This window comes from Callospermophilus lateralis, chromosome 14 (assembly GCF_048772815.1).
Source record: "Callospermophilus lateralis isolate mCalLat2 chromosome 14, mCalLat2.hap1, whole genome shotgun sequence".
NCBI lineage: Eukaryota > Metazoa > Chordata > Mammalia > Rodentia > Sciuridae > Callospermophilus > Callospermophilus lateralis.
Window position 1 is genome coordinate 24,663,501 of NC_135318.1, and position 12,091 is coordinate 24,675,591.

Sequence of the window (12,091 nt, forward strand, 5' to 3'; positions counted from 1 at the left end):
GAACCTGGATAATTAGAAGTTATATTTTCGAACCTCATTTTCACTATTCTGAGGCTTTATTAATAGAAATAATAATAATAATAGCAAATATTAACACGTGTGTGTGTGTGTGTGTGTGTGTGTGTGTGTGTGTTTGATACTCAGGATTTAACCCAGGAGCACATTATCACTGAGCTTCATTCCCCAGCCCTTTTTATTTTTTATAAAGTTTGAGACAGGGTCTCACTAAGTTGTTCAGGGCTTTGCTGAGTTGTTGAGGCTGGCCTTGAACTTGTGAGCCTCCTCTCTCAGCCTCCTGAGTCACTGGGATTACAGGAGTGCACTACCATGCCCGACCAACTTTGTATGTTTTCAATTCATTTAATTTTCACATTGATCTTTGTAGTAGGTATTGTTATCATCTCCATTTTATATGAGAGATCTGAGAATATTCCCTAATTATAGTCACTCTCTTAGATAGGAATTACCATTTTAAAATGAAGAAAATATCATTTGCTCAAGGACAAATGGGTAGTAAGTGATTGAACCAGTTTTTTGTTTTAAGATGTCATGTTGTACTAAAATTAATAGTCTCTGAATGTTCATCAGCTGGTGTGAATGAAGTGAAACTGGTAAAGCCTATACATTTGGATCAGTCTGAACTGGAAAATACTATATGAGAAATTCATGTTGCATTATTTACAGACTTAGTTGACCAATTTCAGATTTAAGTTTTTGTTTGGGACTCATTTCTTTCTATGGAAGCAAGCAGGCTTTTTGCTTGTCTGTCACACATGCTCCATTTAAATATAAATACATATGTGTTTGTGTTCATGTATATATGTGTGTGTGTGAGTGTGTGTATGTATATATAATTTCTAAAGACAGTCATCAAAAAGTTACTTAACTTTTACTTGAAAAATTATACCATGATTTTATAGAATATAATCTTGTAAATTTTTCTGTGGGAAAGTGGATTTAAATTTTCTACTTGGGCTGGTCAGAATCCTTTTTTTAGTAGCAGGGTTGGGGGTATTATCAGGGATTGATTGCCTTGATGATTCCCCCTCTTCTTTGCTCTAAATTTGGGGATTCCTCAAACCCAAGAAGTTTGTGGGGTCTCTGAATGCCTGGAGTCATGCTCTAAATGGATGGAAGGGGATTGGCAGAGGCTGCGTAGCTGAGCTGGGGCACTTTTTGAATTTAAAAGGGAAAGAAGGGACAATCTGAAAGGGGTAATGCCACTCTCCTATTTTGATAATAGGATTAATAGAGTTACTTTGGAGGGAGATTGAATTCTTAAAAAGAAAAAAAGAATTACCTAGTAATTCTGCTTCTACTTATCTGCCCTAGGGAATTAATTGCCTTAATATGCATGGAGGCATAAAATAGATGGCTATTGTAGCAAAAGACTGGAAGCATCTTTTTTTTTAATTGATTTTTTTAAAAATACATGACAGTGAAATGCATTCTTAAATGCCCATCAGGAGTGGAATAGCCAAATAAAAAATAATATGTTCATGTGATAGACATGATCCAACAATTAAAAGGGATGAACACTGTGATATTTGTTACAATCACCAGTAACTTTCCAATATATTATTAAAAAACATTTTTTTAGTTGTTAATGGATCTTTATTTATTCATTTATTATATGTGGTGCTGAGAATTGAACCCAGTATTTCACACATGCAAGGCGAGTTCTTTACCACTGAACCACAATCATAGCCCTCTAATACATTCTTGTATCAAGGAAATGATTATAGAATGATTTGTTTAATGACATTGATTTATATAAAGTAATCAAAAACCCTTTGTGTACATTTATATGTAGACTTATAAAATATATATATATATATATATTAATGTTTATTTTTTAGATGTAGATGGACACAACACAATGCCTTTATTTTTATTTGGTGCTGAGGATCAAACCCAGGTCCCACCCGTGCAAGGTGAGCGCTCTACTGCTAAGCCACTATCCCAGCCCGTATAAAAATATTTTAAAGGGGCTAGGGTTGTGGCTCAGTGGTAGGACACTTACCATGTGTGAGGCACTGGGTTTGATCCTCAGCACCAAAGTAAAAAATAAATAAATAAAGCAAAGTTTAAAAAAATATTTTAGAAATATATAAGTTGGTTGGTCCTGGTGGCTTATGTCTATAAACCCAGCTACTTGGGAGTCTGAGGCAGGAGGGTTACAAGTTTGAGCCCATCCTGAGCAATTTAGCAAGACCTTGTCTCAAAATAAACTAAACTAAAATAAAAATGGACTGGGAATGTAGCTCAGTGGTAGATTACCTACAGGTTCAATCCCTATTTCATAAACAATAGCAATAAAAAAATGTCAGTTGAATTCATAATAATGGTTACCTGGACTTGGGATAGGGGATGACTAGGATAAGATAACTGAAGTTCTGGACTGGGTTGTAGCTCAGTTGATAGAGTGCTTGCCTCCCATGTGTAAGGCACTTGGTTCAATCCCCAGCACCACATAAAAATAAAGTAAAAGTATTATTTTCATCTGCAGCTAAAAAAAATATTAAAAAAGAAATAACTGAAGTTCATTTGGCTTTATTTTATATAGTCATGTGTAATAACTTGTATAAGTAACATTTTAATAAAGAAGCTAAACCTCAGGGAAGATGAAAGGGTGAAAAAATACATTGGAATTTAGCTTGGAGGGAATTTGGTCCAAATATGTGCTTGGCAGTGAAATGTGAAAGGATTTATGGAAGACATCTGAATTTCAGATTACCCTGGATTTGTAGATAGATATAGGTATAGGTATAGATATAGGTTAAGTTGTAGTTGCCATATAAAAAGAAATATGGATAAGTAATACCATGTTTTATCAGGGGGATTTTCTTTTCTCTCCCTTTCTTTGCTATGGAAATATACAAGTGGGTAAGGGAAAAAGGTTTGTTTTTTTTTTTTAAAGTAATAGGATCCTGACATTTCAAATACCTTATAATTAAAACTAATCAAAGTAAAAAAGTGGGCAGGGAAGCATGCAAGAAAAAAACGAAAACTAGAAAGAAATAATAAAGAAGTCACAAAGTTGGACAGATAATTTTTTTTTTGGTACTGGGGATTGAACTCAGAGGCTCTGTCCTCTGAGCCACATCCCCAGCCCTATTTTGTATTTTATTTAGGGTCTCACTGAGTTGCTTAGCGCCTCGATAAGTTGTAGAGGCTGCCTTTGAACTTGCCATCTTCCTGCTTCAGGGGAGCCACTGGGATTACAGGCCTGTGCCACTGCTCCAGGCTTTGAACAGATAATTTTTGAGTGTTAAAAGTTGATTCTGCTTTGAGTATTTGAAAAAATTCTTAAAGTCATTATACCAGGTCTTGTTTTGCATTCTTAACCTTTTAAAAAATTCTTAAATGTTATGTTTCTTTATGGTTTTCTAGTAAACTAATTTAACGTTTTAGTTTTGTGCAATAAGCAGTTACTTGAAAGAAGTACAGTTGTATCTCTCTATTTGTGGGGATTGGTTCTGGGACCCTCTGTGAATACCAAAATCTAAGGCTGCTCAAGTCCCTTTTTATTCACATATAACCTATTTACATTCTTACATGTAATTTTAAATTATTTTCAGATTACTTATAATATTTATATAATGTTATTGATATGTAAATAGTTGTCAATCTATGCCTTTTAGGGCTTAATCACAAGAAAAATGTCTATATATATTCAGCACTAATGCAGTTTTTTCCCCAAATGTTTTCTATGCACTGATGGTTAAATCCATAGAAGCAGATCCCATGGATATGGAAGTCAGCCTGTAGTGTGTACTTTCTGAACATCAGAAATTTATAACATCTGAACCTCTTTTAGGTTTTTTGAAAAGGAATTTTATTTATGAGTTACTTGCCTGATTGTGTCTTACAGTGAATATGAAAGGTATATTTTTGTGTTTTAATATGTAATTTTATCCATATACTTGTTATTTAAATATTTTTTATCCGTATTCTTAAGAGATCTCTGTTTTTAGAGCGTCAAAAACTTTTTGACAGTAATTCCATTTATTGAGTTTTGTTTACTAGAAACTTTGTGATATAAGTTGCATTTATTGATATCCTACTATATGTGATTTATAGTTGTGGTGGAGAATTGTAGGAAACCATTTTGAAGTAATATCAGGAGTTTAGATTATTTTATCAATATGCTAATATAGCATGAATTATAGTATTGGTTTCTCAGTTTCCTTTGAGACCGACCTTTTGTGACTTGAGTTTTTTACAAAAAAGGAGCTGATCCTGAAGTTCTGTTTTTTTTCTAATAAGTCTTTATTTACTCTTTTCAGTTACACATGACAGTAGAATATATTTTGACATTTATGTGGAGTTCTATTTTAATGTACTAGTTTAACTGCTTCGTTTTTCAGTAATCTTTTTATTTCTTAATCTGTGTACAGGTCGGAACATGAGAGACATTCTCCAAACTGCCCGTTTGTTAAAGGTGAGCACACACAGAATGTGCCATTGTCAGTCACACTTGCAACAAGTCCAGCACAGTTTCCTTGTACGGATGGAACTGACAGAATATCTTGCTTTGGGTCTGGGAGTTGCCCCCATTTTCTAGCAGCTGCAACAAAACGAGGAAAGATCTGCATATGGGATGTTTCCAAACTCATGAAGGTATGCTTTATTTTTGAAGTAACAGATTCATAATTGAAAAAAAAATCAATTGTAAACTTAGGATTTTCGTTTGTTTAGGTGCACTTAAAGTTTGAAATTAATGCCTATGATCCAGCAATTGTGCAACAGCTTATTCTATCAGGAGAACCTAGCTCAGGAGTTGATTCAAGGAGACCAACTTTGGCATGGCTGGAGGATTCCTCTAGTTGCTCAGATATACCAAAATTGGAAGGAGATAGGTATGTGAATTTTTTTTTAGTAGTATTTATAAATGTTACAAGTTTTCTTTTTAAAAATTTTATGTTCTCATTGTTCTACCTAAAGGGGCATAGAAATTTATCAAGATTATAAAATTTTTCAGAATCAGAAAATAAATGTCAGAATTTATCAAAATTAGAAAATAAATGACTGGGGGCTGGGGCTGTAGCTCAGTGGTAGAGCGCCTGCCTTGCACGTGCGAGGTACTGGGTTCGCTCATCAGTACCACATAAAAACAAATGAAATAGGGGTATTGTGTCCAACTACAACTAATAAAATAAATAAGTATTATTAAAAAAAAATGTCTGATCAGAAATCTGAAACCTGTGATTCTCAAAGAGAAATTTTCATTCAGAAATACTGTGGCCTGTAACCTGTAACTTTTTTTTTTCTTTCTTATTTTTTGTCAGTTGGCAATAATTGCCATAAGAAAAATAAAGTTGATTGATTGTGGGTGTCTCTCAGTGGTAAAAGTGTATGCTATGCAGGTACAATGGCCAGGGTTCAACCCCATACCAAAAGTGCAGTGGGGGTGGGAAAAAAAGCATAAAAAAATTAAATCCTTGGATTAGATTTGTGATTCACTTTTTAAAAATTAAATCTTCTCATAGAGCAGTTGAAACAAATGATTTGTTTCCCATTTTTCATTAGCACCTCAAAAATGGAAGTGAGGTTGTATGTGGTGGTGCGTACTTGTAATCCCAGTGTCTTGGGAGTCTGAGGCAGCAGGGTTCAAAGCCAGCTTCAGCAACTTAGCAAGGCCCTGTGCAACACAGTGAGATCCTGTCTCTTAATAAAATACAAAAGGAAAAAAAAAAAGGAAATAGGGCTGGGGTTGTGGCTCATGGTAGAGCACTTGCCTAGCACATGTGGGGCCCTGGGTTCAATCCTCAGCACCATGTAACAATAAATAAATAAAGGTATTGTGTTCAACTACAACTAAAAAATATTTTTAAAAAAATGGAAATAAAATTTCACTAATGAAAGTGAAATGATGTTAGATAAAGCAAGAGGACCTAATTATTTAAAACAATATACCATTAGTGAACAGGGAGTTGAGGCATCATAATCATTGATATAGAAACATTAAAATTGCTCTTCTAGATTCTCCTCTCAACTTCTCTGACAGGTAGCTGATTTTTGTGACTTTACTGATTTGTGTGGGGCAGGAGAGTCAAATTAAAATCTCAGTTCACCCACTTGTTTTCTATGAACTTCTGCAGTTATGACTGTGTACTGGGCCTGGATCACACAACAATGTTTGTGTGATTTCCCAAGGAGGCAGTAAGCCATTCAGTTGATGATATTGATGATAAGCAATACCTGCTATCACTGGTAAGAGGTTAGGTAGCAATGTGAAATGGAGGATGTTTAATTGTCATCAGATGTCTTTAGATACTGATGGTATCTACCAATTCATCTGCAGGGGCTTCTGATGTTACTGATTGGTGCTACATTTATTCAGCGATTTATTATTTTACTTCACAATCCCTTTTGGTGGCATGTACTTCATTACGAAGTATGTAAAATTTTATTAATGGGAATTATTTTATAATTGGGAAATTAATTTAGGAAGATTATCACTGTCTAGTTCCTCTTTGGTAATAGCACGTGGAAATTATTGATAGTGGTGTGTGCTCGAGAACATACTGAATTAAAGCTTTGTGGTTGTTCTCAGTTACAAATCCATGTGAGAGTGATGGGAAAGCAGCTTGCTTTTGTTGTGTGAGGTTGGTTTTTTTTTTTTTTTTTTTTTTTGGTATTGGGGATTGAACTCAGGGGCACCCGACTGCTGAGCCTCATCCCCAGCCCTATTTTGTAGTTTGTTTAGAGACAGGGTCTCACTGAGTTGCTTACAGCCTCGCCTTTGCTGAGGCTGGCTTTGAACTTGCGATCCTCCTGCCTCAGCCTCCCCCGCCTAAATTATACTATTAAATTAGTTTATGAACAATGATTATCACTTAAAAAAACTAAAACAGAAACTTTGTTAAAATTATTTAGGTGAACCCCTCCCAAATTTCAAATGTTGCCTTGTTATGTAGTATCCCTAAGCGTTTTCAGTGGAGACCATAACTAGAAATCAAATAACATTATAAATGTCTCCATATTTCAGATTTAAGTATATTATTTCAAAAGGGTAAAATTGCCTTTTCTTTCTGCAAAATGCATCTTTTTGTTTTCATAATGAGGTTATCAGAATTTTAGAAATCACTATAAGATGTGCTGATTAAGAGAGTCCAGACAGAGCCTAATATTATGTTTGTTTGGTATGTAATGACCTGTTTTTTCTTGTTGGCTAACAGTGGAGAGAGAGAGGATAGAGGTCGATTCAAAGAGGGAGGCTGACAGTTTCATCGCCACTTGAGTGACGCTCAAAGGAGGGACTATTGTTGTGTTAACCTCTAACTTCTGAGTGTAATAGTTTGTCAAGGAGTTATTAGCAGCCTTTACAAAACAGAAAAACCCCACAAAATAAAAATGAAATGCATGTTGGTGTGAGTATGTGTACTTACACATGTATTTGTACAATTTTATTAGGTTTCAAAGTAACTTTTCTAAATTCAATAATATAATAGTCCTTAAAATTTTACTATTGCAAGCTTATGCTTAAATTTATTAACTGCTGCTCTGTACCCTTTTATTTGCCTAAATTATCGCCAGTCACATAGTAGATTTCAAATCCCTAAATGTTATATTGATTCCTGTAAGTTTCCACACTCTATTTCAGGTAGACATTTATTTAATGATTTGTGATGATTAAGACTTTATTATTTGTATCTCATTTCAGCTAGTTTTAATAGTTTTTTATGTTGTTTACATTTGAGATGTATAGCAGTGATTTTAACATTACACTTTTGTTTTGATTTCTCATATGATGAATGTTTCTTATCGAATTCAGATTGTTTTTCATTTTTACTTTTAATTTAAGTGATGATTTACTGGAGGATTCAGACAGTGAAGAGCATTCCAGATCAGATTCTGTGACAGGTATGTAAAAATTATTAGATTATCTTCTTTGTAAATTCTTCTATTTATTATTCTAGGTAAAGCTAAATACTGTTTAAGTCTGAATTTCTTAGTTAATGCAAACTCAAAATTTTCAGTAATTTGTGCAGAAAACCCAAGTATCAGAAATCTTCGGTGTCTCTTCTTTGCTCTTTTTTTTTTTTTTTTTTTTGCAGTTTTAGTAATCTTTTTTAAAATTAATTAATTAATTATAATTAGGTATATAGGACAGCAGAATGCATTTTAATTCATTGCAGCACACTTTTCATTTCTCTGATTGTACATAATGTAGTGTCACACCATATGTGCAGTCATACATGTACTCTAGGGTAATGATGTTCATTTCATTCCTGCCCTCATACCCCTCCTCACCACCACCCCTTACCCCATTGAAGTTCCTCCATTACCCTCATCCTCTTATGGATCAGCATCCACTTAAAAGAGAACATTCAGCTTTTGTTTTTTATGGCGAATTGGCTTACTTCGCTTAGCATGATATTCTCCAACTCCATCCATTTACCTGCAAATGCCATAAGTTTATTCTCTTTTAAATGCTGAGTAATATTCTGTTGTGTATGTATACCACAGTTTCTTTATCCATCCATCTACTGAAGGGTACCTAGGTTGCTTCCATAGTTTAGCTATTGTGAGTTGAGCTGCTATAAACATTGATGTGGTTGATTACTATAGTATGCTGATTTTAAGTCCTTTGGGTATAGACCAAGGAGTGGGGTAGCTGGGTCAAATGGTGGTTCCATTCCAAGTTTTCTAAGGAATCTCCATACTGCTTTCCAGATTGGTTGAGAAATCTTGAATTAATGGTAAGTACATAGTGTATAATGTATTATCTTAAATAAATGTAACGTTTAAATTAAAGCTCTTTATTCTTAAAAGAAAAGTATATGGAAAATAAATTTGAAAGTATAAAATTATAGTCATGCTATCAAGTGTACTAAATTTAGTACCAAGCATACTAAATTTATCTATCTATTTATTTAGTACTGGTGATTTAACCCAACGGTGCTCTACCACTGAGCTACATCCTTAGGTTATTTTTATTTTGAGACCTGGAGTTGCTAAATTAATGAGGGCCTTGCTCAGTTGCTGAGGCTGGCCGTGAATGTGCAATTCTTCCTGCATCAGCCTCTCAAATTGCTGGGATTACAGGTGTGTACCACCACACCCAGGTTAATGTTATTTTATAGGAAAGAATAATAGTGATTCTCAAATTAGTTTTATTATGTCAGAATTTATACTCCAACTCTGTTACTTATAGTCCATTTGCATTTCCTTATATGTAAAACAGTGATTATTCATATTATTCATAGTTCTAGTCTTTAAATATATAGCTGTAAGACTTGGAACATAGTACCTGAAAAGTAGCTAGTGTTTTAAAGAAATGACTGTAAATAAGTTGTGGCTATCATTTAATGCCAAATGTCATGAACTAAGGATATGTGTAACTAAATAAATCTCTTTAGAAGAGATATGGTTTTGTGTAGTACAGTAGTTAAAAATTATGGTTATTATAGAGTAATACATGTTCTCTAAATTCTAATTTATCATGAAGTCTTTTTGAAAGTGATTAACAAAAGGCTGGGCCACTTAAACTCTGTGGGTTTAAGATTTTCCTTTGTAACGTGAAGTGTTTGCATTAAATGTTCTTATTTTCTTTTTTTCCCCTTAAATTTTGATTCTGATTGTAACCTTTACATGCTCTAGCTTTGTCCTTTTTTCTAGGTATAGTTCTTATAGATCTTAAAGATCTTACTGTGTATATTTGTAATTAATAATAGTTGTATTGTTTATTTTCTTATCCCTTTTCTAACTTTAGAATTTTTAAAATTATCTTTTGACTTCATTTGTCAGCACCTAGAAAAATTTTCACATTTCTGTTGACTGCATATGGCAACACATCGTTAAGGGTTGAGAATGTTGTCTGTGTGTAGAATTAAAAGGTAGCTTTCAAAAGCAAAAAAACCCCTTTCTGTTCAAAAATTGTAATTGCCTCAGTTGAGAATTTTTAAGTACCTCATTTTTTTCATAAGAAACTATATTTCTTCTAAACTAATTTAGTTATCTTAAAAGACTTATTTGTAACTTTCTGGAGGCTTGTGGAGTAGCCATACATGTATCAGTTATTATGAAAGATGTGTTCCTTTTCCAAAATATCTAGAAAATTTATAAACTCTAGGTACTAATTTCCGTTCAGTTGAATTCTGTTGTCTGAGAAAGGTTTAAAAAATGTGAGTGCAATCTAAGAGACTTCATAAGACATTTTTCAGTTGAAGATTAAGACTTTTAAAAGTAATTAAGCCAGTGGCTTGGGATGCTGAGGCAGGAGGATTGAGAATTCAAAGCCAGCCTCAGCAACAGGCGAGGCGCTAAGCAACTCAGTGAGATCCTGTCTCTAAAATACAAAATAGGGATGGGGATATAGCTCAGTGGTTAAGTGCCCCTGAGTTCAATCCCTGGTTACCCCCTCTCCCAGAAAAAAGGAGGTATCTAGATCATCTTAAAAATATTTTGGTTTTGGAACACATACCGGCATTAAGAATACATGCCTTTTGACAAAGAGTGAGAATGTTTGACAGGAGGTCAAAGAAAAGTTTAATTACTTTCGAAAGTTGCCTGCATAAGACTTTTGTATGGGGATTATTTGAAGAGGTAAGAAAGTTCAAAAAGGTATAATGTAGTGTAGTTGTACTCCCTTTAATTAATGAATTCATTTTTTAGTAATAAAGTTTAACCTTTATTTTTTATGTGATGCTGAGGATCACATCCAGTGCCTCACCCATGGTAGGCAAGCGCTCTACCACTGAGCTACAACCCCAGCTCTCCCTTTATTTTTATTGGTTCTTTTTAGTTATGTATGACAATGGAATTCATTTTGACATAAAGGCATGGAATTTTGTTCTATTTTAATCCCTAGTACTTCCCCTTTCCCTCCACCTGTTCCCTTCCCCCTTCTCTACTGATCGTTCTGCTATTTATGTATAGTATATTTTTTAAAAATTAATGTCTTGTGGATGTACATGATGATGAGATTCACTGTGGTATATTTATATACATATACGGGAAGTTAGGTAGATTCATTCCACTGTCTTTCCCTATCCATCCCTCCTTTATCCCTCCTTCCTTTTCCTTTATCTACTCTACTAATCTTTTTTCTCTTATTTTTTTTTTTTTTTTCAAACTTCCCCGCCTGTGCTTTGGATTAGCTTCTGCATAATAGAGAAGACATTGACCCTTGACTTTTTGGGACTGGCTTATTTCACTTAGCATGGTAGTATCTAGTTCCATCCATTTACCAGCAAATGTCTTAAAGGTTGTTCTTTATGGCCGAGCAATACTCCATGTGTGTGTGTCTGTAATATATATACATGTATATATCACACACACCATATTTTCTTTATCCATTTATCTATTGAAGGGCAGCTAGGCTTTTTTTTGGTTATTGTGAGTGTGCTTCCTTTAATTGAACTATAATTAGCAGATAGTACAGAAGATATGTGTGTTTCATTCATTCATATATATGTTGTAGTTGAACACAATACCTTTATTTTATTTATTTATTTTTATGTGGTGCTGGGGATTGAACTCGGCGCCTTGCACATGCTATGGGAGCGTTCTACCACTGAGCCACAATCCCAGCCCCTGTGTTTCACTTTAAAATGATAGATTTTGCAGAACTTTTTCTTTCTAGTTGTTATTTGTTTCTAAGCTCAGATTAGAAGTAAGTTTCACACAACTATAATCCACTGATAATCAGCATGGTAGGATAAGAAAGAAGAAATGGTGCTTTGATTCTTAAGGAATAAAGAAAATTCAATCAAGATTATAATGATTTTTCTTAGATATTTTTCAAAGTATGTAAATGAGAGATACATCAGTAGTGTTAGATGTCTTTTTGATTTAGAATTGAAGTACAGAGATCTTGTTTTAATATTCATTTAAAGTAATGAATAGTTAATATACTCATTCTTTAGCTCTTTAATTTCCTATTTTTTAAATATATATATTTTTTAGTTGTAGATAAATGCAGTACCTTTGTTTACTTTATGTGCTGCTGAGGATTGAACCCAGTGCCTCACACATGCGAGGCAAGTGCTCTATCACTGAGCCACAACCCCATCCCTAATTTTCTATTTTTTTTTAAGCAGGTTTTCAGAACCTCAGTACAGTAAGTTCTGAAATTGAAAAT

General features: G+C 33.9%; 1 protein-coding gene across 8 annotated transcripts in view; it reads left to right on the forward strand.

Moving 5' to 3' along the window:
- Birc6 (baculoviral IAP repeat containing 6) overlaps nt 1-12,091 on the forward strand; it is a 212,639-nt gene that overhangs the window by 42,162 nt on the left and 158,386 nt on the right. For all 8 annotated transcript variants that reach the window (XR_013088669.1, XM_076833780.1, XM_076833781.1 and 5 more), the window contains exons 7-9: nt 4,401-4,623; nt 4,702-4,862; nt 7,811-7,869. Coding sequence is in view for 7 of the 8 variants with exons in the window: in XM_076833780.1 (XP_076689895.1) it covers nt 4,401-4,623; nt 4,702-4,862; nt 7,811-7,869 (443 nt within the window). In the remaining variant the exon portion in view is untranslated. The remainder of the gene's footprint in view (nt 1-4,400; nt 4,624-4,701; nt 4,863-7,810; nt 7,870-12,091) is intronic.